The 26,601-nt window shown below is 40.5% G+C and overlaps 1 protein-coding gene across 1 annotated transcript; it reads left to right on the top strand.

Annotated features, from left to right (window-relative positions):
* The first annotated feature begins 8,320 nt into the window (after positions 1-8,320).
* Positions 8,321-22,580, top strand: SLC25A16 (solute carrier family 25 member 16). Its single transcript, XM_054382453.1, has 9 exons — positions 8,321-8,414; positions 9,267-9,359; positions 11,473-11,606; positions 13,242-13,305; positions 18,185-18,306; positions 18,808-18,874; positions 19,618-19,780; positions 20,771-20,839; positions 22,424-22,580. Exons 1-9 carry the CDS (start codon positions 8,321-8,323, stop codon positions 22,578-22,580), a joined length of 963 nt encoding a protein of 320 aa, XP_054238428.1.
* The last annotated feature ends 4,021 nt before the right edge of the window (positions 22,581-26,601 follow it).

Below are 26,601 nucleotides of genomic sequence, written 5' to 3'. Positions count from 1 at the left end.
GCAGGCAGGGCTCGCCTCGGGGGGAGGCAACGGCTCCTCGTGGCCCGGCCCCGCCGCTGGCCGTGCACCCCCGCATCCCCCAGGAGCCCTCCCCGGGGCTGCAGACAATGGAAACGACCCCAGCGCTCATTTAGTTGCTCCCACGGCAAAAGCGGGGACCTGCCCCCGGGGATGCTCCCCCAGGTCTCGCACACCAGCGGCACCTCCCGAGGGGAATGCTGCCCTCGCTTGCCTGTTTGCTGCTTTTTTGGGGGGGCTGGGGCTTTTGGGTTTGGTTTTCTTGGGGGTTTTAGTTGGCGCTGGGTTTTTTTTGATTTGTTGGTTGGTTGGTTTTGCTTGGTTGGGTTTTGGATTTTTGTGGATGGGTGGGTTTGGTTTGTGTTGGTTTTTTTTTGTTTTTTTTTTTCCTGGGAGAGGGTGGGGGTGCTAGCTGCAGGGTTTTTCCGGCTGGCCTGAGGACCAGGTTGCCGGGCAAGGTCCCTTTAATTGTTCCCTGCCCTCTGCGGACGCTGCAAGCAGCTTCTCTCGCCTGGCGGGTTTTTCCAGGCAGCCTCTGGCGGCTGCAGCGCAAACACCCTCCAGCACAGCCAGGGAGACCGAACTTTTCGCTCTTTCGGCCAACAAACTGCATTTTGCACTTCAATAAAACCCAGCCTGCCCTCTTCCTCCTCCTCGCTTCGAAAGGGCCCGACCAGCAGGGCTTCCAGCCCGGCCGCAGTTGTGCCCGTTTCACCACTCTACCCTAGCTCAACTTTGCCACGAACCAAGCGACTAAGTGAGACGGGAAGGGGGGAGAAACGGAAGGTGTTTCAGAAAAAGGAGAGGGGGGGTCCGAAAGCGGAGGTCTCTGCCGCCCCACTGCATTAGCCCCGGGACCCGTCCCACACACCTACCAGGGCTGCGGCGAGACCGGCCCAAAGCTCTCGGGAAGGGGCGATGCTGCCATGCCTTGGAGGTCCGCGCTGGCAGCGGGGCGAGGCGCGGTTCACGGCCCGGGCCCCCGGGGGAGGGAGGCTCCCATAACGCGACGAGTCCAGGCGCGGGAGAGGGAGCCCCGGCCCGCGAGACGTGCTCTCGGCGGCAGCGGCGTTGGTCGCCCCTGGCCGGACCCTCCGGGAGGGAGCGGGGAGGGGGCGGCTCGGCGGGGCGCTCGCCGCACCGAGCCCTCCCGGCAGGCGGCAAAACGCGCCCTGGATCCCCCGCGGCTGGAGCGGGATTCGCCACCACCCCCTCACCCACCCACCGACCAGCAGCAGAGGTGCTCGCCCGGCACGATTCCGGGGAGAACAGCGGTGGCGGCGGTCCCCTCCCCGGCTGCCACCCGAGAGCCGCAGCCGGCGTGCCAGACTAGTAACACCGGGAATTATTTAACAATAACAACGTAAATAAACAAAATTACGCTAATAAGAGAAGACGCAAATTAATTCTGTTGCTGCAGAAGCTGCGGTTTGACGCCACGTACCTCCCGATCAGCAGCGGAGGTGACACACTCTGAAATCATCCCCTTTTTCAAGGCTAGGAGAGGAAAAGCCTGGTCAGCAGTGACGGGCGAGGAGTCCCCTTTACATGTGCCATCCAGGAGGACCCCCCAAACATCGGCGTTCACGAGGGCCCGGTCGGAGCAAAGACATCCAGAAGCATGGAGAAGATGCTGGCAGACAAGAAAAGCTGCTGAGCTGCCCTCTCCGTCCTGCAAGAAAGAGAAAAAAAATTTTGAGCCTTGCTCTCCCCATCCCCCACCTAATCCATTAGGAGCCGCTGATGATGTTTGCTGCTCCTTGCCAGAGGGAAGCGGGTGAGCAAAGTGTTATAGTAAAAGAAGGAGTCGGTCCTGCCTTCTTACACAACTCATTATCACTACAGCCTTTTGTCAGAATGGAGAGCAGGCCACCAAGTCTAAAGTCCCTTCAGACTGAAAACCAGATGTTGGAAATGGGATCTACAAAACAATATACCCTGGCAAGACTTGTTAACCTATCTGCATTATTATTAAGTCTCTAGCTCTTGTAGTACAAAGCACTTCCAACGTGACCCCACCATTAAATGCTAGACTGCAGAGAGGCTTTTCTATTTTATACCAGTGAGCAGTACCATCCACAGCCACCTGTGGAAAGACGCTTTAAATGTCAGTATTCTGCTGACAATTTTAATTCATGTCTTGGAAAGGGAAAGCAATGGCACTAATCTGCACACCTTAATGTCACCACTGCAGTTCAGTGCCAGTGTGTAGGTAGCCTGCCTCCAATTTGTACCTCCATCCTCTTCTCACCTCCCCTTCCTTGCAGGACAAAAGGAATGCCATCTGGGAACCTTAGCCAAGTTCACTGACTTTTCAGATGCCACAACAAACAACCCATGACTAATTTTGAACATTTGCTCTCTGTGGCAGGTAATTTTAGCAATGCCAGTTAATGTACCTGTAGAAGCCCTTTTGTTATTCTTTGCATCCCTTGCCAGGTTCAGCTCCATCTATGCCTTGGCCCTCCTGACCTCATCTCTACACAATCAGGTGGTGTTCCTATGCTCCTTCCAGTTTACCTGTCCCTGCTGCCACTGTTTCTGCTGTTCCCTCTTGCTCTTTATTTTTACCAGCAGGCCTGTACTCAGCCATGCCAGTCCCTTCCCTTCATTGCCTGATTTCTTATTTACAGGAGTTTTATTTCTTGTGCTCTAAGGGGAGTGTCCTTAAAGACCTGACACTTTAGCTCTGCTCCCCTATCCCTGTTGATCTTTTCCCATGGAGCCCTACTGACTAACTCCCTAAGGATCTGTAAGTTTGTCTTCCTAAAATTTAAAGTCCTGAGTCTGCTCCTTGCCTGTCTTATATCCCTTAAAGACTGCAAACCCAATTTCCCCAGTCTGACCATTTGCTAAAAACACTGCTTTTCTAGAGGGCTGGAGATGAGGTTTTCTGCTACTCCAAAGATCTGCCCTGCTAAAAGAAGAGGTAACACAAACTATTTTCATAAGATAAAATCATGGATGAATTGAGAAGTAACAGAATTATTGCTGCACACCACAAGTAAGAAGAAGGAACTGGAACCTGATAAAGTACCACATAAGCTAAGTATGTTTCTTGGGAAGATGGAATAAGACGCAAGTTGTGGTCTTGAAGAAAACACAGAGCAAAAAATTAGTAATGTGGGGGAAAACAAGCAAGGAGGGCTAAGGCTTCATGGGAACATGTAGCACCTACACCTACAATCATAGCTCCATTAAAAAGATTGTAAAGGCTAGGAAACAAAGAAGAATTAACAACTGTTTATTTCCACAGCCACAGATGCTTATGGTCTTTTTCAACACTAATAAATATCTTGAGAAGCAAGTAGCACCAGGTGACAATCTTTTCTAGCAACACTAAGATACTCAGCCTACCAACACAAGTATGGTAGAAATGTTTGGAGAAAACTCACACCAATAAGTGGCTGGGCAACAAAACAGTGGATAAACTACTTGTACTAAAATACAAAGTGAGGCACATGGGAGGAACACGGAAGTGATGGCCTGTGAATTAGATACAACCATTCAAAAATAGAGATCCTGCTACTGTGACAGAGGAACCTTGAAATTGTTTTATGCGCTCAAATGAGGTGCTAGAAATCATTACAGAAGGGTAGAACAGAACAGTAAACATCACTACACTGTCTATTTAGCTACTATCAGGAGTACAGTTTTAAACTGGTGGACCTTTGGTTCAACACAGTACTACCACCCCTGTGTTTTTATCCAAAATAACATGCAAAGTGCTAGGTACACCACTGCAGAATTAATGGATAACATAGTACCAAGGAATACAGTGCATGCACCTATAAGAGTTCTGCATCTCTGGCAAATATGAGTCTTCCGTGAGCATCAGGAAGCTGTGAGGGGTAGTTGCTCCCTGAGAGACAAGGAGCTCCACACAACAGCCAGGACAAGGATCTTGCCTAGCCAGTGCCCAGTCCCACTGTACACAAATAAGGCAAACAGGACAGGCCTAGGAATGGTATCCAGAGTCAGGCAGGAACACAGACAATATATCAGCTCCTAGGAGGTGAAGCAGGTCTGAGTTTGAACTAAGAAGTCAATTTGTAGGTCAGAAACAGGTCTGGTAACACAGTTACCAGTTAGGGAATGTTAAACGCATCACTGATGCTGAACCCAAGCCCTCCAAACCTACAACCAGAATTGCACTGCAAAGAGACCTCTGCTACTTTGTAAAGCAGATTGGATGTAACCAGGCTCAACTTGGCTATCCCTGCTAGCCTTGTAGTGGAAACACAATGCTGAGATATTAGAGCTGTCTCCTTGCGCAATTACAAAGCCTGGATTAAAGAACATACCCTGCAGTCTCCCTCACATTTATGAGGTTGGACTCCAGTGTGACAAAGTAACCAGCCTGCTCCCAGACAAGACTCAACCCATAAAGCTACTGCTATACTGACGTGGTGCTGTGCCTGAGAACCCAGCTGAACACAAGCCAATCACTGTTAGTGCTTTTGTATTTGTAACACACAAATCATCCACAGCATTTTTAGCTGGCAGTATCTGAAAGAAAAAAAGTCTTGAACAACACAAGTTTAATGCAGAAACTCTTGAATTATAATTGTGGTTTTGACAATCACTTCCTCATTTAGTCTTTCTTGGTCCTGGTTCTGTTGATAGTATCTACCTGCCTGATTGGCACTGAAATAAGCTAACATTTGTAAGCATGCTGAACATAGTTTAAGCATTAATTTTACATAAAGTCAGAAGGGCCTATGATTTCAACAGCTGACACCCATTATAGAGACCCATTGCACTTATTCTGAACATTCCTTATCAGATGTTCCTGATCTGCAGTAGACAGCAGTTTGCCCCTAGTTCCTATTTTTATTGGAGATATAGGCCCCTACTTCACTGCATGATGTTGTGTAAGCAATACAAAGCATGCGTGCAGAATGACTGGGTTGTGCCTAGCAGGTAAAGGAAGACATGATCAATTGTGCACACACCAACCCCACATTTTTGGATGCTTCAAGTCTACTGCACTTTTTCAGTAAGCCACACAGCATCAGAAGGTTGAGGTATGAAGAAAGGAAAAGGTCTGCTAAGCCGAAGAAATTTGGCACTACTATATGCGACAACTCAATGACTTTGAAGTGTCAAATATTTCTGTTCCTTAGAAACCTCACTGACAGCTATGGGTAGAGATTGTCAGGGTTCTGAGGGTGCTAGAGGCCCTGTTAGTGGCCCTGACCAGCCTCGCCTGGAGCTTCCACCCATGTACCTGGAGATCAGGACTAACCAAATAGTCACTTCTTGTCTAAGTTACATTATGGGTGTTCTTGCCTTGTGTTCTGCCTATAGTTTTGGGGTTTTTGGCTGGTACTTGGCTTCTAGATGAACTTCAGACTAATTTCCAGTCTTGTTTTGGGCCTTATCTCCTACTGCTGCTGATTTGTGTATCTGGATGAACCCTGGGCCTGCTTTGTGCACTTGCTGTGACTGTTGATGGAGCCTTTTCTCAGCACCTGTCTCTGTCCTGCTGCAGAACTGCACCCTGTCGGTAAGAATACTACCCATGCACCCTTGGCTCCTAGCACATCTCACCTCAGGAATCGGCCCTGTTCTCTCTGTTTGCTGATAGAGAACTCAAGATGGCAGGAATTGAGATGTGCTTGAGTATTTCTACTTTGCAAGCTGTAATTCTTATTGCAGAAAAAAAAAAATCTTAAATTCCTAAGTTTCACATGGGAAAAATTCTGTACTTCTGGAAGTTTTGGGTATGGTTCTGGGCAAATGAATGGATAATTAGATAGATGTTACTTTAGACTCCTAACTAGTAAAGAGCAGAAACATGTATATAAAAAAAAAAATGTTCTGATGCCTATAGCCCAGAGACACGACACTTGAGTATAATCTATACAACTGTCTTTAACCAGAACTTGATATACATCAGCATTTTAAAAGCACTGAAAATAATCTTAGCAGCAGCAGCCACTATGAAAATAGCTTAGATAACTTCAGCCTCAATAATTTATTTCAATTTATAAATATTTAAAATATTTCTACAAAACCAAGCAACCTGAACAGAAAATTAAAAACTGAATTATATATATCAATAAAACTACCTACCTGCTTGATTTTTTTCTTCAGCTTAGTAGTTCTGTTCTGAAGTACCTTTAATGTCTTTAATTATCAGTCTGCCATGGAAGTATGGCAGTGTCAGGCATGAGCATAACCTGTGTGACATTCTAAATGCTGATGACTTCTAAGAATGGCTTCCAAAAAAGAGCACCAGAGAAATTCAGTAAAGAGCATAAAACATTTCTAGGATTAAGTGACAACAATGAGAATGTTAAGATGAACTACTACTGAGGCTAATAAAGAAAACAGAAGCTCAGAGCATTTTATAACAACAAGTAACACGGAAGAATTTCAGAAAGTGCTATGTTCATAAAGCTCATTGCTGAGTTCTGTGTGCTAGTAGACCTCCATGAGATGTTCTGTTTAATTTTGCAATACAAGTTTCTTATTATTTTCCTAAACAGTATGCACTCATGCTGCACACTTCCTTAAATTACAAGGGTTGAAATACCTTCCTGACATATCTTGCCTATATCCAAAAGAAGTAACTGCCCATTTAGGCAGTTACCTGATTTTTCTAGTCACTGGTGAAACTCTAGAAACTAGATGACTTTCAGCTGTCAGTGTAGCTGAAGCACTTTTCTGTGTGAAATCAGCAAATTAAGTTTCTACAGTTGGAGCTGTTAAAGCAATATGATTGCTGTGGTATGTGTGTGGAGGTTTTTCCTGAGCAGAATCCCAAAAGAATACAAATTGTCTGGGAAAGACCACACCAACAATGACTATAAGGATTACTTTAATAACCCACAGAACAGTTGGTTTTCCGTTAGGCACTGACACACCAGAGTGACTTGAACAAACATTATGAATTTCCCAAGTACATTAAAAGCTGTAAAAAGGTTTGAGAGTTTTCTTCTACAAAAGATTTGTTTTGTATTTTCTGGAATAAATCTGTCCATCTTTGGTATGTATTTTTGTATTAATGGAAAAAAACGCGTATCCTAACAGCCATTCCCCAAGCACATAAATGACAATGATCAAACAGCAACACAGTTTTCCTTATGTTGAAGTAAATGTAATTTTAAGGAATGTAATTTATTAAAGGAAAAAATTAGTCATTTCTGCCGAAGACAGTTTGACACAAACAGCACCCCCCCAAAAAAAAGTTTTTTAAAAAAAAAGTGTTCCAGCACATTTATTTGGAAATGGGTTCATTTTACTTGGGCAAGCACTAAGATTGTTTTTTTTTTTCATGGGGTTTGACTGGGGATTTTCATGTTAAAACTGACTTCTAAAAAAGGGATTTTTGGTATGTCAAATACCTGAAACTCAAGTCAATGGGAGGAAAAAGTATATAAGAAATATATGAGTAGCTGAAGAAAACAAAGAAAAGCTGACAATATTACCTTCCTCACCAATTTCTGCATCAAGCATTCTCTCCTTCCTTATACCATGCACCAGCACCCAAAGAGTGTTTTGGTTGTCTTTTTTTTTCCTCATAAATTGAGGGGGAAAATTTAGCTAAATGCCCCTTGGAAAGCCTTACATGGTGTATTCAACAGAGAGACTGCAGAAAACCTGAATTAACTTCAGAAACTGTGGACAGCTGCAGAGATACTTGGTTTAACCTTGCTGATTCTAAAAAAGTTCAACTTTTTCTGGTTTTGGCAGTATCTACTTCCCTTTCTGATAGATTTTTTTTTTTTGTCGATATGAAACTGTAACTATAGACAAATATTGATGTTATAGGAAGAGGTTTAAGTAGCTACTTAAATGCCATTAGAAAAATAATCGAATTCTTTTACAGCCTAATTAAAGCTCTTTAAGCTTTGGTTGCATGCAACTATAACTCTGAATACATGTATTTATTGGAACAGGCCATCAATGACCATTTATATACAGCAGCAGCAGCAAGCTACCCCCAGGGGCATTAGCGATTTGACCAGCCACCCGCCCCGCTCCGGCCCAAGTACACGAAGAGAAGTTACCCACCCAGCTGCAGCAAAAACGAAGTGCGGGCAGAGGGGCGGGACGGCCCGCTACACACCCTCCGCCGCTGACGCGTTCTGCAGGCGCCGCGGCGCGGATCAACGGCCCCGGCCATGGCTCGGCGTGGTGGGGCCTGCATTGACGGCGGGGCCTGCATTGACGGCGGCGGCCGCCCCGAGCTCCGCCCCTGCGCCGCGGCGGGGAAGCCGGGCAGCACCGCGCGCTGCCCGCTGGCCGCCTGAGGGAGCCGCCGCCACCCACGCTCTGTGCCCGGCTCTGCCCTATGGCTTCTCCGGCGGCGGCGGGGCCCGGCGCCGCGCTGCCCCCGGCCGCGGCGCGCCGAGATTTCTACTGGTTGCGCTCCTTCATCGCCGGAGGTGGGTGCTCTCGGCGAGCCTTTGCCCCGTCTCCGCGGGCCTGTCGCGGGCTGCGAGGGGCGGGCCCGAGCGGCGGAGGTGGCTTCCATGTCAATATCCTTCTAGAATGGCTGTCTAAAGTATCGTCACCTGGGGAAGCAAGCGGCTCTCCATTTTTTTTCCCCGGTGTGCTAACGCGGGCCGCTCGGTACGCGCGAGCGGCTCGCACGTGTGCCTGACCTGGCGAAGAGACCGGGTAGGCGCCAGTTCAGAATCCAAGCCTCCGTCAGCGGACTCGGGGACGTCCCTGTGCAGAAACGCTTGCGGCTGCTGGTGTGAGGAGCCAGGTGGTGCGAAGCGGAGGTCAGCTTGGCGAGCATGAACCCCCGTTACTGAGCTCCCAGAGAAAAAGCCTGCTGTCCCTCCCGTAGGGAGCTATCCCGGCTGCCTGCCTGCACGGAGGCAGAGGACGTGTATTTACAGTTTTCACGTCAGGCTGCCCTCACTGTTGAGTCTGGCCTTGGGGTAGCGGAGGGTACACAGCGCTCCTTTGGGGAAAGCAGCTAGGGTTGTTTTCCGCAGCGGGGGAAGGAAGGAGCAGGGCGGAAAACTCTTTGAGTCGCTTTGAGTGCTTCTGCTGCGACTTCGCAGCTGGAAAATGATGACCCGGGTTTTTGTAATCGGAAGAAGTAGCTTATGCTTTTCATTAAGGCGTTTGTAGCATACTCATAGAGACTGTTTGTCATCGGGGCTTCTTCCACTTCCTGAGTTTCTCCTTCCCTATTCCATTTAAAAATTTATGTGCTGAACATTTATGTGCTGACATAAAGAATTTTTGCTTCCCGTCACTTTTCTGTTTCCCCTCTTGGAAAGGTGTTGCAGGATGTTGTGCCAAAACAACTACTGCACCACTGGATCGAGTAAAGATTTTGCTGCAAGCTCATAACCACCATTACAAACATCTAGGTAAGATGGCTGCTGTATTCTAATGTTTGGGTTTCCATGCAATGTGTGTCTTTGGGGTATGTTTAATCAGCCATGTGGCTGATTAAAAAAAAGAAGCTAATTAGATAGGGTTGGATCTGTCTGGTCGGTTGCTGGTAGCATTCAAAAAGAAAAAGCACTGTGCAAGTAAGTTGTGGTACTGATTGATATGTTGGAGATTGAGATGTCAGAATAATCCTCAGTAAGGCATCTCCCCCCTCACTGAAGCCAGCAGGAGATTGGTAATCACAGGTCCAAAGCCTGGATCATTTATGTCAAAACTGTCCCTGCTGGTAACTGCTGCAGCTTGCTACAGCAATTGCCAGTTCCTGGGGGCTGTGGGACACCCATCCTTTTCAGAGCTTGGTAGTCTTCACAGGGACACCAAATCCTGCAAGACTCCGATGCACTTATGCTTGCAAGCAGCAAGGAGGCTGATGTGAGTTGAAGGTAGAAGTGGATTTGTGAATGGTGTGAAGGCAGGTGATCTTGCATTCGGCCCTTGCGTTGCATCATGGTGAGAGAATAAACTCATTTGTCAGCATGTTCAGCACCTTTCTATGTGGGGCTGTAACAGTGCCCTCTTGTGCATAGTGCCGGAGGTATTCTGTGTCCTATGTCCTTGATATACATCATAACTTATGTTCTGAAATTTAGGTGTGTTAGAGTTGTCAAGAAAAAAAAAAGAGTTGGTTAATTTTACATGCAGTGTAGGCACTAAATTTTTTGTTAAAGGCTGGAAAATAAATCTTGAAACAATATTCAGTGAATATGCATTCACTTCACTGTACCGAAAAGGGAAACACAGGTAATGTGGCGTTTTGGTAGCAGTCATATAAGTGTGCATTCAAACCTGCAGTCTAAGAACTTTATACTGAAATAATTGTTTTGACTGATATTACTGATATTTTAAATCCTTATTTTCTGTTTGCTTTGCCCTGTGTGATAATTGACAACTAAAATCTTACGTTCTTTGCTATTTAGGTGTTAGATGTGATGCTGGCTATTTGAAATGTCTGACTTGAATGCATGTCCTTGTTACACGTAGGCAAAAAAGAAAGTTTTGTGAATGAGATACCTGTAGGTGCAGAGACGCAGAGGGCTAATCTGTTGAAGGTCCTCATGTTTGTACTACCATTGCTCTGTGGAGTTGGTGCCACATGATTCTCAGAGCCTGTGTTTTAGGAAATAAGAACAATAACTTAGCATTGCAGTGTTGAGAGAAAGTCTGATCATGGCATAAGTGTTTTCTAAGACTTGTAATAAGCAAGACGTCTAAAAAATACATAGAATATTGTATTCTTAGAACCCTGGAACACAATAATTGTTTTATTTAAGCTTCAAATGAAAATTTGCCAACTACTTTTTTTTTCTGTCTGAAAATAAATGTCTAAGCCTTTTTCATTTTCAGCCATTACATTAAGTAGTTGCTTGTGAATGAAAGCTGTTTAACTCTTATAGTTTATTCCTTTAAAAAAAGGCAATTTGATAGCAGTCATGCATAACTGTTTGTAATAGAGCTGTAGGTTTTGCCCAACCTGTGTGATCTTGCATTGTTTCCCATCTATTAAAAAGGAATAGGATTGCTTCTTGTTGCAAACAGCTGTGGGACAGGAAGTGTGAGATGTTTTAAGTTGTAAGTAATGAGTCTTAACCTTGTTTGCTGCACTTCCTCAGTGACAGCATTTATTCCATAATCTAGCATGCAACAATATTAGATTGTTCTCCCATGGTTTAAGTATTGATTTTTTTAATTGACTGAATTGCAACGGAACTGTTTCCCTTCCTTCCATTGCTGGTATTAGCTTCTGTGGGTGGATAGTATCACCTGCAATAGGCTTACTGGCGGCCAGAAGGAGGTTCAGATCTGGGAAGTGAGAAAGCTGATAAAACTTATCTTTAAAATTCCTCCTGCTTAATAATATTTATGCATTGAAAGTGGATTTTCCACTCTGTAGCTTCATGACCATCATGATTTGACCTTAGTTCCGTGAATACTTTCTTATTGTCAGTAATATTTGTTTGTTGTTGTTTTTTTTTTCTTTTTCCCTTCCCCAGTTCAATTTTTGAATACTTCTATTTGTGTTGCTGGCAGGAGTCTTTTCTACATTGCGTGCTGTCCCCAGAAAGGAAGGTTACCTTGGGCTATATAAAGGAAATGGGGCAATGATGATTAGAATCTTTCCATATGGTGCAATTCAGTTTATGGCATTTGACCAGTATAAAAAGGTAGTTAAATTTTTTTTTCCCTTTTTTTTTCTGTTTTCTGCCTTCAATGACTACAAATTCTTTAAATGATCAAAACTTAACACTGAAACTCGTTGTTAGTTAAGCTGCATGTCTTTTTTGAAGGTTGTTCAGTTTTATCTGAACCTACTAATTAAAAATGTCAGGGCAACAGTGAAACTATTTACAATGTTGCTTAAGAAAAAAATCCCACTGATTTTTGTATCTTTGTTGTGAATAGCACATTTTTAATGAAAAGGTAATCTAAAACCTACTACTATTTGTAATGCTTTAGATAGCCCTTTGTGAATAACGTAAAATGAAACCTCTTTATTGTATATTGTTATGATTCTCAGTACTTGATGAATGGAATAACTTAAACATTAAAGTTTGTCTACATATGACTGTTACTTGACCTGACTGTGTTAGGCTCTAGATAAAAATGACCTGGCAGAGAAAATGCTCATTTCAGTGTCCCACAAGACTGGTGGATTGCCTTCTGTTCTCATGCGTTTACTCTTTCACAATAAATCCCTGCAATGTCTGTGGGAGGTCAGGTGTTAGCATCAACATGATTTTACACATTGCTTATATGGTGAAAAGTACTATTTTACTGCTAGCAATGAGGAATCTTGTGTTTGAAAGGTCAGAGTTAGTGCCCAGTGAAGTAAACTGCATGATCTTTACAGGAGACAATGAGACTGAAATTGTAATTCCCTTCCCTAAAGAGGAAATTTCAGAAGGCTGATACAAAGAAGTATCTGTAATGAGTTTCTTGTGTTCTTTTTTGTGCTGTAATCATAAATGCTATTAACCTGTGCTTGTTTTATGCTGTGTTGAATAAAAGACTGCATGCCATGCTTTATAATGAAATTACGCATCTGCAGATTTCAAGGAAGTATTTGTTGTCATAGCAGGTTTTTTTACACATTAATTGAGAATAAACACACCAGAGGTTTTGCAGGAGTGTATAAAGGACAAAATATTCTTAAAGAAGATATTAAATTGTCATCATTATAGAAGAAACTGCTTCTTAACTAGTCCTAGATATTTGATAAAGCCTGGAAACAAATTTCTAACTTTCTTCCAAGACATAATGTAGCTTAAGAAGTTCTTGCTTTCAAGTGCTTGTCAGATTTTTTTAATCTTTTTAATGCACCTATAATATTAAAAATACTTTTGTAGAAGTACGTTTCGCATGTGTGGAAGGAAAAATCTACTCAGATACCATTTCTCAACTTTGCTCAGGGTCCTTTGCTCTCTATCATGCAACAGGGATAGTATTCAGTTTGCCTCGTTTGGCACACATTAAAGATAACTAAATAAAGATCTAGTTTCTTAAGTGAACAGTATGAATACTTTCAACTAATTGTACAAATACTTTCAACTAACTGTACAAATATTTTCAACTAGTTGTTTTGCCTTAGAATTTTAGCACTTTAATGGTTTTAGTAAGAAATCTGTAACAGCAGCAATGTTTGGAAAACTCCTTTAACAGCAAGTGCTCTGTTTTGACTTTGTAGCATTGTAAACTTCTTGGAAGCAGCTACAGAGTTTGCATGAATGTACTAACAGACCCATGATGTACTGTCCTGTGTTTGCTAATACACAACTGTTGCAAATGCTTGTATTTTGTAGGTAATAAAGAAGCAACTTGGGATTTCAGGGCACGTGCATCGATTAATGGCTGGATCTATGGCAGGTATGGTTTTCTACTCTGATTGCAGACATTCGTTTTGCTGAAAAGTTAATATTTATTCAGAGGATGATTTGATGTGTTTTCAGATCAAACTGTTGCAAATTTGCATTAAGAAGAAATACTATTAGATGGTTAATGTAATAAGTAGTTGCCTAACTGAAAATTTTTTGTCTGTGTATTCCATAAAGTGTATTTTTTCAGGCACTGAATTTGGTGTGCTGTAAATGACAGCTTTTAGTGTTTGTTATATCTGTTAATAAATGAAAAATCCAGTCTCACCAAGATGTCGTATACAGATGCAGTTTTTAGTGTAGTTGGCTCCTCAGCATGTCTGCTGTGGATTCTTTGGATTTGCGAGAAATGCCTGTGCAGGATTGTCATGATACTCTTACATCATATGTTTGAATGTTAAAACCATAATTTATTAGTGCAATAGCAGCAGAAAACCCCATTTGTTAACTGCCTGTATGTAATATGATTATACATTTCTATTTTCCTCTTGCTAGTCATTCAGCCAAAAATAGCTAAGAAAAAACAGGGAAAGGTAAGTAATAGTGGACTGAATTTGAGGTGGTTCTTCATGTGTTCTTACTTTGTAAAACAGGCTTAATACTGTGTAGTGGCAGTCCTTATAGTTATGACATGAGTATACGTAGCTTCTTTTAGAATAAAAATACTGGGATTTGTCTAAATACTACCTTTAGTTAAACTAGGAGGACCTCATGGAAGTATTTTGGCTTTGCATGTTATCAGAGGGAAAGGAGAAAAAATTTAAAACTTCAAGATCCTAAAAAATCCACAAAGCTCATTTGGTGAGGCACATTCCAGAACTTGGCTGGCTTTCTATGTGAAAAAATGGGGGGAAAAAATACACAGATCGTTTTCCTTTTTGTTTATTTGTTTGGTTTTGGTGTGTGTTGCTTTTGTTTTCCTCACCCTGGTTTTAACTGTCCTAAAGAACAGTTTAATTTTTAAACTTTTTTTTTTTCCCCAAAAAGCTTATTACTGGCTTTTTCAGGAGCCTTGTCAGAGACCTGGAAACTGACTTGAGGCACTGTGAAAACACCAAATAATCAGCTTAACTCTGTCAGTGTTGGACATGCTGGAATTCCTTGTGCAGATAAATTAATAGCATCTGACATTGTTTTAAGCACCTTACTGGTTAAATGGGTTTTGTTTGGTTAGAATCAACAGACCTGAGTCGCCTTCAGGGTGGTGGCAAACGTTTATCTGTTACTGATAAACGGGATTGAAAGTATATCCATAGGGAAGAACAAGGCAATGAGGATGGGGGGTAGTGAAGTGAGAGGAGAGAAAAACCTATTGTAATGCATGTATTTATGGAGGCCAAGTTAAAGTTATTGTGGAAACTTTAATTCTGAATTTCCTGAGTCTTGTGTGATTTAAATTTCAGCTGTAACACCTCATTAACAGATAAATGGTGTCTAACTTTTTAAGCTAAGACAGAGCTGGGGAGAAGATAGAGAAATCAGTTTAGTGGAGTTTAGGAAACAAACGATCAAATAACACTTATGTTCAATATTTTAGTTTTCCATCTGAATTAAACTGCAGAAATGTGTATTTCATTCCCTGCACTTAAAGCCAAAATATTATCTAGAATAAACTCAAATTCCATGCAACTAATACAGAAAACATGGTGGGGTTTTTTTTTCCCCATCTCTTTTTACTTTCAGACAAAGCAATTGGAAAGTAATACTATTTTAAATAGTGTGTCAATGACAGCTATTTGAGTCAACATATTAAAAGAATCTGTGCTGTTTGTTTCTGGACGGTCTAAAGAAATAATTCTATATTGGAGGTCTAGCAATATTAGGACTTGTAAATTAGTTCTTTAGCCTGTCTAATAAATATACTTTGTCATTACCTATTTCTCTGTAGTTCGTGAAGATACCTCCTTGATAAACTAGTTTTCATACTAGTTAAAGAGCTTATCTTCTACAGTTCAAGGCTGTGACTCGTGCTTATCACTTTTTGAACTCTATATATCTCTGAATCATGGTAATATATAATATGGTCTATGTAGTTATGGATAAAGTACAAAGACCATGATACAGACATAAAAATGCTTATCAGATGCTTGCAGTATGTGATCTTTGTAAACGTACTTCACTATTGCTACAATTACTAAGAGTGGGGGAATAGTAGTGAAATTGGGAGACAGAGATAAATCCCTCTACAGCTAATCTTAATGTTAACTCCCAAAGCCTGGGAAGCAAGTCAAGGGCAGTCTTATTCCTGCTTCATTGTCACTAAATCTCAGTAAAGGTCTGTGTAACTCAGTATCTTGTCCACAAGAGTGGTCAAAGGTGCTTGAGGACAATACGGTAAGTGAAGAATGGTCTTTCCCTGACTCTTTTTACTTATGAGCCAGCATTTGCAATGAAAGTCTGCTGTATTTGAAAAAGTGGCTCCACAAAGCAAGGAGGAGCTACCTTGCCCTACTACGATTATTTCAGATCAGGCACTAGAAATTGTTCCTGTTTAACCAGCCATGGGAGAGACTTTGCTTCCTCGAGACAGGGAATCGGCCTTAAGATGCCGTGGTCTGATTTCTGGTAACTCATTTAGAGATGAGATTTGCAGTTTTGTAGACATCACTGCAATGACTGTGTCCCAACGCTGGCCAACATTGCTCCCAGACAGAACAGTCTGAGTCCCAAAGGAAATCTTGATCCCTCATATATACGTTTTGCTTATATTCACAGTAAGCACTAGCAAGCCTTTCAGTTGCTTCAAGAAAGTGTTTTTTTGTGGCTGACGTTAGAAACAACATTTTTTCTTTGAATTCATGGCTAAAGGATTTTAACAAGCAGATTGTGAAAAAACCCCAACCAACCCCCCTTCCCCCGCAACCAGTTCCTATTTAGGTCCTTATTACTGGTAGTGTTTTGTTGTTGTTGTTGTTTTGGTTTTGTTTATTTTTTTTCCACTTGTACTATTCTTGGACTGTGTTCACTAGATGGTGCATTCACTAAGCTCTTGGCTGGTCTGCTTGCTAGATTTTGTTCAGAGAATGTTCCTGGATTCATATCAGTGTGTGCTTGGAAAGAGAAGAGGGATAAAGTTGTCTGTCTTCTGAAGAAGGATGACTTTCCTGTGAACTCTTAATCTCTATAAAAAACTTTTTTCTCTTTTTATTTTTCAAAAACTCCTTGAATTCCTCCATTCTACAATTTTTCTGGACATCCCAGTCAGCCCATTAGAAAAAGGCCATAGCCTGAGGGATTGCCATTAACAGTGGAAACTATCCTAAAATTGCTTTGGTGTTTTGCAGCTTCCAACTTTTGAACCTTATAAATGAAACAACAGAAACCAACTGCAGATGTCTGCTTTTTGTTCAGAGAATTGTCTAAAAATATGAGATGTTTTCATCTTCTGAAATAAATTACTGATAAATACTCCGGAAAACCATAAACTTTACTCTCATTTGATAGTTGATTAACATTAGCTTTTTTGCTAGCTTACTTAGGGTGTTTTGCTGTTGTTTGGGTTTTTTTTTTTTTATCCCCATCTAATCCTGATACCTTCTGTCACATGATTCAGTTTACTAAAGTTGATGGTTGTTCTTTTTTCCTCTCTGGACATAGAAGTTATGAAGAGGCTGTTTTCTGAAGGAGTTGTGTTTGAGCTTTGTTGTTCATTTGGTTGGTTTTTTCCCCCTTGTGATTTTTCTTTTGACCTTGTGGAATGGAGGGAGAATCATACACCTACAAAAGGAGATATCATTAACAGACTATTAAAACTGAAGAGGAAATGGCAATTTCCTACTAGCGTAAAGAGTGTGCTCATCTTTTATAGGACCCATGTTTAAGGGTGATCTTTAGCTAAATCATAACAGCTGCCAGAAAACAATCGCCAAGATATTTGCTTTCTTTTTCTCAATTTCCCAGTGTTTGTATTTTTTGTGATAATAGCATACCACCAAAAAATGGCTGCTGTTTTTAGCAAACAGTTTTAACTGTTTCCCCCAAATGATTTGTCAGCAATTGAGTTGTTTGCCTCAAAAACTACTTGGAAGGAACTGGTTTTTCAGGTAACTGTTACGGGAGTTGTTTTCTATGGTGGAGTTCTGTTTCCAAAGTTACAAGTTGGTCAGCATCTAATCGGTTTTGAAGCAGTTCATAACTGGATGAATCCTGATGATTTTTTTTTTAATATTTTTGCATCCTAAATCTAAAAATAGTTTGGTGGGTTGGTGGTTTTTGTTTTTTTTTTTTTTTTCTTGGAGTTTTCAATCAGAAGTGCTGATGTAAGATGAACTATTAAAATGCAGTAATGCAGTGCAGTTAAGTAATCGTTTTTGGTATGATTCTGACTTTATTTTACATGTAATTAGAATGTGTGTAGTATTTTCAGATGCACTAGATAGATACTTCTATCTGTATCCAGTAATCACATCAGATTGTGACACAAACTTTTTGAAATTAAACAGATAAATTTGGTGGTTTGCATTTTCAATTTTTTTTTTATTTTTATTTTTAAGGTATGTTAGGATTAGGTTTTGTGTCAGTTGCAACCCAGTAAAGCTGTTGTGCTTGACTAGCCTGATGCTTATGAGCCATGGGCTTAACTAAGATTGTTCATTGTGAAGCCAGTTAGACCCAGAAATCTCTGGAAAACCAAAGTTGAGCTGTGCAGCTTCAGTGAACACCAAGTATAAACATAAATCCTTTGTGTGTTGCTGAAGGTAGTGTTCCTATTTGATGATTATAAATGACTTCAAGTGTTTCTTTAACAAAATAATTTGTATGTGCTATTATATTCACTGTCACAAAAGGAAAATCTAATTTTCAAAATTCTAAAATCAGATAAGGTGTAGGTGAGTTTTGTTTTGCTTGTTTTGTTTTTGTTTTCAATAAAGGTATTACAGCAGTGATTTGTACTTACCCTCTTGATATGGTTAGAGTTCGTCTGGCGTTCCAAGTAAAAGGGGAACACAAGTACATGGGAATTATCCATGCATTCAAGATGATTTACACAAAGGTATTTTTTCTTTTAATCTTCAGTCATGTCAAAGCAAAATATGCTCTTTAAAGAATGTTACACTGCATTGAAAATAGTGGCTTGGAGGAAAATAACATGACTTCATTGCGTGCGCAGGGAATTTCTTAATGTAAAATAATTATCTGGATGCTTCTTTCTGCTTAGGCTGGTACAATGTAGCTAAGACTCATGAGTGGAAAGACAATACTATCAGAGTGATGTTGCTTTTCAAGAATAAAAAACATCTGGGGAGGAGGGATATGCATAATGTCTCCTAGATTATGATATCAGATGTAGATTTTTCTCCTTTGATTTCATTTCTCTCACATGGAGCCAGACAGTTGTCCCCTCAATTCTTCAGGTACAAGAAATTGAGCTAGATGTTCACTCCTTGGTGCTAAATTATGCTAGTCAGATTGTTGTCAGATGAATCTGTATGAGCAGTCCTATAACATTTTTTGTATTTCTTGCCACTAACATACTTGTGTTTTTCTTTCAAAGGAAGGTGGTTTTAGTGGGTTCTACAGAGGGTTGATGCCAACTGTTGTAGGAATGGCACCATATGCAGGTAAATTAAAAACAGAACATGGAAGTACTTCTGCAGTTAATGTGCACTACTAAATTTACATAATATATTTGCACAACTAGTTAGCTTCTGTTAAAATCAAGGATTCATTTTTTTACTGAATGGAGAGGGAAAGTCAGTAGGAGCAATTGCAGTTCTTTACTCTTAATCTAGAATTACCAGCATGCAAAAGCATTTCAACAGGCAAAGCCTAGCTGTTCTTAAACTTGGAGCTGAGAGGAAGAGATGTAAAGTAGTGGTGCTTTCTATTCTGCTTCTCAGCTTTCTCACAAAAAAGCCTGAAGGATGTTTCTCTCAAAACGAGAGAGAGAGCAGAGGCCACTATAGATGGAAACTTAAAGCTTCTGTATTGGCTCCATCTCCTGGTAATTTACGTAAATAATAGCACAGGCTAAAGTAGTGGTGATGTGGGATGGAGGAACATCCGGATTACTCAGCTAAACTACACTTATTTAAAAAAGATATTCTTCAGTTAAAAAGATTGTGGGAGTTAATATAAAGAGCATTCCCATTTAAAGCATTTTTTAATGTTAATTGTAAAGGCTAATCGATTGGACAGAAGTTACTGTAGAAATTCAAATACGATTTGTCTCTCTGCTTAAAACAACCTTCTAAAAGAATTGGAAAGTAATTTCATTTTGTAATGACATCTTTTTGTTTATGATGATGATGCATCGACAAATTGTTTTTTTAATGAAAGTACATAAAATTATATTTTCTTTTAGGTTTTTCATTTTTTACGTTTGGTACCTTAAAGAGCATTGGACTTGCTCAGGCACCTAACTTACTTGGACGGCCTTCATTAGATAATCCTGATGTCTTAGTTTTGAAAACACATGTAAATCTGCTGTGTGGTGGCATAGCTGGAGCAATAGCTCAGACGATATCGTAAGTTTTGGGTATTGTTTGTGTTTTGTTTCTTTTCTATGTAGCTGCATTCTGAAGAAACTTCTATCAGTGAATACGATTTTCTGTAAGTCTAGTTATTAGTAAGTTTTTAAATCAGGTTATTCAGACCGGAATTCATTTATCTCCTATTGTTTCATTTACTAAATATCTATTTAATCTTCACAGTCTTTTAAAGATACACGCATTAAGTCAATAAAATTTTGACAAATCTGTTAAACTCAGTTGGAATCTTGTTTGGCAAGCTTTGAAATTTTGATTTTGAACATAATTTGCAGAATTTTATTCAATTTATCTTTAAAACAAAGTAACCTGTGAGGCCATACTTTTTTTTTAAAAAAAGGGGGAAAAAAAACCCCAAAGAAGTCTTAGATAGCACAACCTGATCTAGCTGAGGATGCCCTTGCTTACTGCAGACGGGTTTGGGCTAGATGACCTTTGGAGGTCCCTTCCAACCCAGATCATTCTATGATATTGTATTTGGCATCAATTATTACTTTGCCTACTTTCTCTGTTCTCATACTGCCCTTGTGATATTTTTTTTTTTGTCCATAAAATACATTAATTTAATGAACTTATGGCATTGATTTTTTTTTTTTTTTTTACCAAATCACTGTGTTGCAAATATAATTTTCTACTAATCCTTAAACTGTTAATCTTATTTTTGATTCAGGTGTCTTTTCCCTCGAGCGCTTTACAGACAATTTTATACTCTCATCTGATCTTCATGTGTCTTCCTCAGTTGTGCCAAATGAAATCTATTAAGAGATGTGATTTGCTGGTTTTAGTTGTAGAGGGCAAATCTCCCTTGTTTTGGAGGGCTTTCAGCTATGCTGAGAATCTGAACTGGATTCCTGACTCACTGAAAAGGGAGCATGGGTGCACATGGACTTCTTTGTACTCTTTTGTAAGTAATGTTCATGTAGTCACCACACACCTGGTTGAACTGCTGTTCAAATATCTCCCTTGTAGATATCCCCTTGATGTAACTCGTAGGCGAATGCAGTTAGGAGCAGTTCTCCCGGACTCTGAAAAGTGCCTGTAAGTATTTTCTTTTAATCTGTAGTAACTGAGTTCTTACATGCTTGAGCAAAGTTAAATTCTAAAGTAAACAAACCCAACCCAACCAACCACCACTAACAAAACTCCAACCAACCAAAAAATGTCAACAAAACCAAACCAACCAACCAAGCAAAAAAACCCACTAACCCACCCCAAACTACTATGTTGATGATTTCTTCATTCTTTTAAGGAATAAGTTTCCACAAAGTCAAAAGCTGCCATTATCGCTTGGGTTTAAAAAAATAATTTCGACCACAATGTCATTTTGGTTAGTAATACTGTATTAGTAACATGGGGATTTTTGTATTTTAACTCAGCTTGTGATGTCTGTCTTCAATATCAGCAGGACCCGTGAGAGAGACTGCATGTTTCTACTGAAAGGAAATCTTTCAAAGTGGTTTTTAATGGTGTAGAACCCGTTCCATAAAATGACTGCATAATACAGCCTTAATTGACCTTTCTTGCATTTACAGTGGTGTCCCACACCCCCAGTTGGGATTCTTCCACTAGGAGTGGAAGTATTAGAATATCCTTGAAGTCATAGTATTAAATCAGCTCTCATCTTGAAAAACTTCCTGATTTTCAAATTGTTTGAACCACATTCAGAACCAGGACAGTTTTATCATGGTTAGTTAACTTGTGGGATTCTGCATGTCTGAATTCAGCATGATTCAGCAGGAACCTCCTGTGTAGTGAATTGTATCTTACTAACAGTAGTCTGTCTTGACCTTTCAGAAACCACTTAGACTGTTTACTGTGAAAATTGCTGCTATTTTTCCTTAGCAACCTTAATTTTTTTTTCTGGTGTGTCATTTTTCTTGGCTATCTTCCACTCCAAATACATCTAAAATAAAAATGTGTTAATTTTTCTTGAAATTTTACTTTCTGCATTGTGAGAAGTACTTTTACAGACTTCCCAATTTAGCAATGTTACTGTGATTGTGTTTGGAGGTAGCTGTACCTTGAAGAAGAATAGACATTTGTCTTTAGAGGATGAGAGAATAAAATGAGTAGGAAATCTTGAAGCTTTGGGGCACATATAAAATATTTTCAAAGAGCTGTGTCTTTAATGATCAAGTGATCAAAGAAAGAACAGGATACAAGCCAACATACTGATATTTAATGCAAGAAATGTGTGCTACAATGAGCTAATTGTTTCTGTTGCTCTGTATTACATTTGTAAGAAGAACTGATGCTTCTCAAATCCTTCCTGTCAGATAGGTAAAAATATACATAACTGTTCTGGTGTAAAATGTCTTAATGTGTGTTCTAGGGCAAATATTTTCAGAGTGAAACTTTGTTAGTTGGGATCGCACTGTCCACTTGCCAATTCTAAGACCTTGTGCCCAAATTTCTTGGAGAAGTTCAGACTCTTCTGGTGTCTTAAAAGGCTGTAATGCTTTGCTATATGGAGTCCCGTGGGGTTTTCTTAATGTCATGTGTTGGAAATTCCCCCCCAACATTAACTTTACCAGTAAAGTAAAGCAAGTGTCTTGTATTTAAATAAAGCTATTTTAATTGAGTGTGTGTAGCCAATAATGATTTGAGTTCTTATTTTTCCAGTACAATGGTGCAGACTCTGAAGTATGTGTATCAGCAACATGGAATACGAAGAGGATTATACCGTGGCTTATCTCTGAATTATATTCGCTGTATACCTTCCCAGGCTGTGGCTTTTACCACATATGAACTTATGAAACAATTCTTGCACCTCAACTAATTTTTTTTTTTATTTAAGGCCTTTCCTGTAAAATACACTATCAATCCTCAGATTATATTGGTGAGTGAATTACTTGAAGTTTAAGAAAAAAAGCTATCTGTTACTGTGGAACTGCTGCTGTCTTATGTTTTTATTTGCCAAAATGAGGTTAATTCCCTTGAGTCACACCACAAGACAGATCAAAATAAACATTACTAGCTACAAACACTTTTGTACTTGATCTCATAGGCTTCATTGGATTAACGTTAAGAATGGCATAGTTTTAAAACCACACCCACATTTTGTATGGGTTTCAAGCTGTTAGTTAGTCAGTCAGCTTATCACCATGACAGGAGTTACACACAAGGCTATATTGCTTTTTAAGGTAGTAGTTAGGCATCTGTTTTTCTTTAAAAATTAAATTGAATAAATAGATTTGAACAAAATGCAATTATTTCCATATTCAAATACATGCCAGCCCTGCAGAAGCTGAACCCAGCAGACCACAGCTTAAGCATCTTTTCATTAATTTTTTTTACAAGTTGGCTGTTTGTAAGAACAGTGCCTATATCTTCAGACTGGTACACATGAAAGTCTCTTCACCCATTTCAATATGAAATGACAACATGCATTTAACATTATTAGAAGTCTTGCAATCTGAAAACTGGCTTCTTGGGATACATTCTATTCTAAAATGTATTTACACAAAATAGGGGAAACTTTTCCAGGGACAAGTGCTAGAAAACGTATCCTTGAGGAAATTAATATGGGCCTAGTCTTACAAAGCATTTCTGTACCTTATTCTATGGAGCTGAATGTTCTCAACCCACTTTATTGAAGGCTGAGTATTTTATGTACTTGGTGGAACTAGCTAATGTGAACAGGTTTGTGCCTACCTTAAAACACAGTGACAAATAAGACTGCATGCTGCTGCGTTTACTTATTTAGGTACACAGACTGTATTCAACGTCTCATGCAAGAAAAGAAAATGAAGATTGTATTGGAGTCGTATATGTGTATATGTACTGTTTCTGAAGTATGGTATGCAATAGACTATTACAGTTCTATTTGCAGAGGGAATTATTTTCCAGACTTGTTTATACATGATTTGCATTGGCACTCTTGATTTTAATCACTTGATTCAGGAAAACTGTAAAGCATTTACTTTGACATAAGTTATTTATTTATTATAAATATCTCAGCAGTGTCTTTTAAGAATTGGTAATGGTTAAGTGGTGGATGGTAAGAGCAATTTGTTTAATTTTGACAGATTTGACAAACTGGATTTTGAGTTGTTATAACTTCTGTGGCTCAAAATTTTTTCTCCAGTTTCTTTAAAAGTATGTATTTCTTCAATATATGACAATGTAGCTATGGACAGAGAATGAAATGTATTTCAATTTATTTTATTAAAATTTTTGAACTAACTTACTTGTGTGATTTGTATGTGCTGCATACATGTGCTGCATGTTTCTGGAATTATCTGTATGCATAATACTGTAATTCTTAATTAAGAGAAAACAAGATTTTTCATCTGATTTTTAGTGAAAGAAAGTTGCCCAATATCACAGCAAATTTTTAGCATTTAAAGTCCTTGCAGTAGAGCTAAACCCACTATTAAAAAGAGAGATGTGCCTTTTTTTTCCCCCCTGTATTTGCACCTTCAGGTGCTGTTTGACGTTTTGCCTCATCCAGAATAGATGGGCTTGATACGGTGCTTCCATGATCTGATGAAAGGTTAACCCACCAAAAGAAATGGATGGATTTTATTGGTGTCACTTTACTGGTAGATCTGATGTAAAATAAATTTAATCCCAAATTTAGCTTTTAGAATAAACTTACCCATCATGACAGCAGGCAAGTATATATTACTGAGTCAGTTGCTGGAGAAGACACAGCTCTAAATTCCTTTTGTAGATTTCCCTGGGTAAATCTGTGGGTGAAAAAGTGAGGACATATAAAGCACCTTAACTGATTGTAAGTGTAGGTAGCTAACTCCCTGTTTGTCCCATGATTTGAAGGAACAAACTTCATTATCCAATGCAAATGTTTTTACAGTTCCTGAATTTATACAGTTCAAACTTGATGGAGAACACTGATGTATCTTAAAAGGGTAAGAATATTTTTCTCAACCAGTGATGCCAGAAAGTTAGAAACGCCCGTGGTCTAAACACTTCAGTATTTTTTGGTACTAAAGTAAGGGCTTGGTATTTTTCTAGATTTCACAGACTGCTTGGATTTTAAGTTAGCAAAAAGTATTTGAAGTATGTTTTGTAATCTTGTTAAAAAAAAGATAAATGTACAGGCAATAAGAAAGACTAGAGGACACAAGGTTATCAAATGTATGAAACTTAAGTATGTAATCCCTTTTACTTATGTGACTGTGTGTTTAATAGTGTTGACACAAAGGTAAGCTTATATTAGAGGTTCTGAAATGAAAAGCAAAATTAATGTAGTTTGCTGTGTTTCTCAGGACTATCCCAAATAAAACTAAAGAAGCAACTTTAAGTGTGTTCCTACCTTTTAAAATTGAAGCTTTGATCACTTTGTTGGGATGTATAATTATTGGCCAAAGCTCATCTTTGCATGACTAGAGCCTCATACTGTTTTGTAATGTTTGGATCCATTAAAGAGATACAAGGCCAAACTCTTAGTATATAATTTTCCTGACGTTTAAAACAGTAGTTTAAACACAATAGATGTATTTACATTTAATACCTGTGTCCTTCAATCTTCGCTAGAAGCGAAGGCCTCAGCTTCAGCATACTTTGCTTAAGTAGTGATCTTGTGGGCAAAAACAACAGCAAAAAACAGTAATGAAATCTATCTGGAACTTAACCCCTTAGAAAGAACATCCCCAAGCGTGACGATTCATTTTACTAAACAAAGAGTTTGACTCTCGGGCTGAGATTCACCCATAAGCAGCTGGGAGCAAAAGCCTCGTCTCATTGTGCCTCACGCAGCTGCGCTGGTATCAGAAGACGGGCCAGAATGGAAAAAAAAGCGACGGGCAGAGCTGAGCACTTGGCTGCCAGGAGGACGCCCCTCAGACTCCCTTACGGCAGCAGAGCAAAAGCCGCGCGCCACTTCGCGCCTTAAAATCCCCTGCCCGCGCGGGAAGCGCGCGCCCCGCCCCTCCATGGCGGAGGGCCCCTCTCCCCACCCTCCCATTGGCTGTGCCTACTCTCAGTCCGCCAGTGGCAGAGCTGGGAGCGAGGAGGGTAATGGGGCTGTAGTGCGCCTGCGTCCTGGTGTCTTATGCAGCGGGGGTCTGAACCGGCTCGCGTTTTCCTCTTAGTGTGTGTTGGGTCTGGGCCGTGGAGCTGAGCCGAGCCGAGCTGAACTGAACTGTGCGTGGCGGGGGAGCTGCTCATGGCTGAGAGGTAGCGGCAGAATGAGAGGAACAAGTGGGTGGAGACGGCCGTGAGCGCGGGGGGTTTGAAATTTCATGTCGCGCTCCCTATTGGTCCTTCTCGGCCCCTCCGGCTCCGGGCGCGGGAAGGCAGAAAGTTGGCTTCAGGTTCATCGGAGCGGAGACGGGGCTGCACAGGCCTTCGTCGGGGATGGGGGAAAGTTAGGAAGCGTTCGGGATTGCCTGGATCAGATGGTGAAAGGAACCCGCTGCTGCTTGGCGAGTAACTGGTGTTTGCCGTGGGCAGGGTGGACGATGGGGTGGGGTGCAGGCGGCTGGCGTGAGCCTCCGGTTTTGTCCAGAGCTGTAGCCCCCGGTGTTCGGAGTCAGAAGACTGGTTGGCCTGGCTGCTCTACCCGAAATTTGGACCATTGGCTAGAAGAAAACTGGACCCTGAATATCAGCTCTATGATTATCTTGAGGTTAAGGGAAAAGAAAGCTCTCTGTGTTTGATGTACTTGGGTGATTGTAGGAATTCTTGTGTGCTTTACAGTGTTCAGAGAGATACAAGCTTTCTCACAAGCACAGGGTTGCAGTGCAGTTATGATTAACTTCTAGATGAGTACAAGTATTTGGACACCAAAAGGAAGTACTATCTGCAAAAATAACAAATTCCTAATACCTGTATCT

The sequence above is a fragment of the Indicator indicator genome, chromosome 7 (assembly GCF_027791375.1).
Source record: "Indicator indicator isolate 239-I01 chromosome 7, UM_Iind_1.1, whole genome shotgun sequence".
Lineage (NCBI taxonomy): Eukaryota > Metazoa > Chordata > Aves > Piciformes > Indicatoridae > Indicator > Indicator indicator.
Note: the sequence above shows the minus strand (reverse complement) of the source record. Positions and strands in the feature narration are given on the sequence as shown.

What these genes read in the sequence shown, in the direction of transcription:
- SLC25A16 (XM_054382453.1), top strand. Translation starts at nt 8,321, where the DNA reads ATGGCTTCTCCGGCGGCGGCGGGGCCCGGCGCCGCGCTGCCCCCGGCC. An exon ending in GCGCTCCTTCATCGCCGGAG is followed by an intron (nt 8,415 to 9,266) that starts GTGGGTGCTCTC and finishes CCTCTTGGAAAG; the next exon opens with GTGTTGCAGGATGTTGTGCC. An exon ending in CCGGACTCTGAAAAGTGCCT is followed by an intron (nt 20,840 to 22,423) that starts GTAAGTATTTTC and finishes TTATTTTTCCAG; the next exon opens with TACAATGGTGCAGACTCTGA.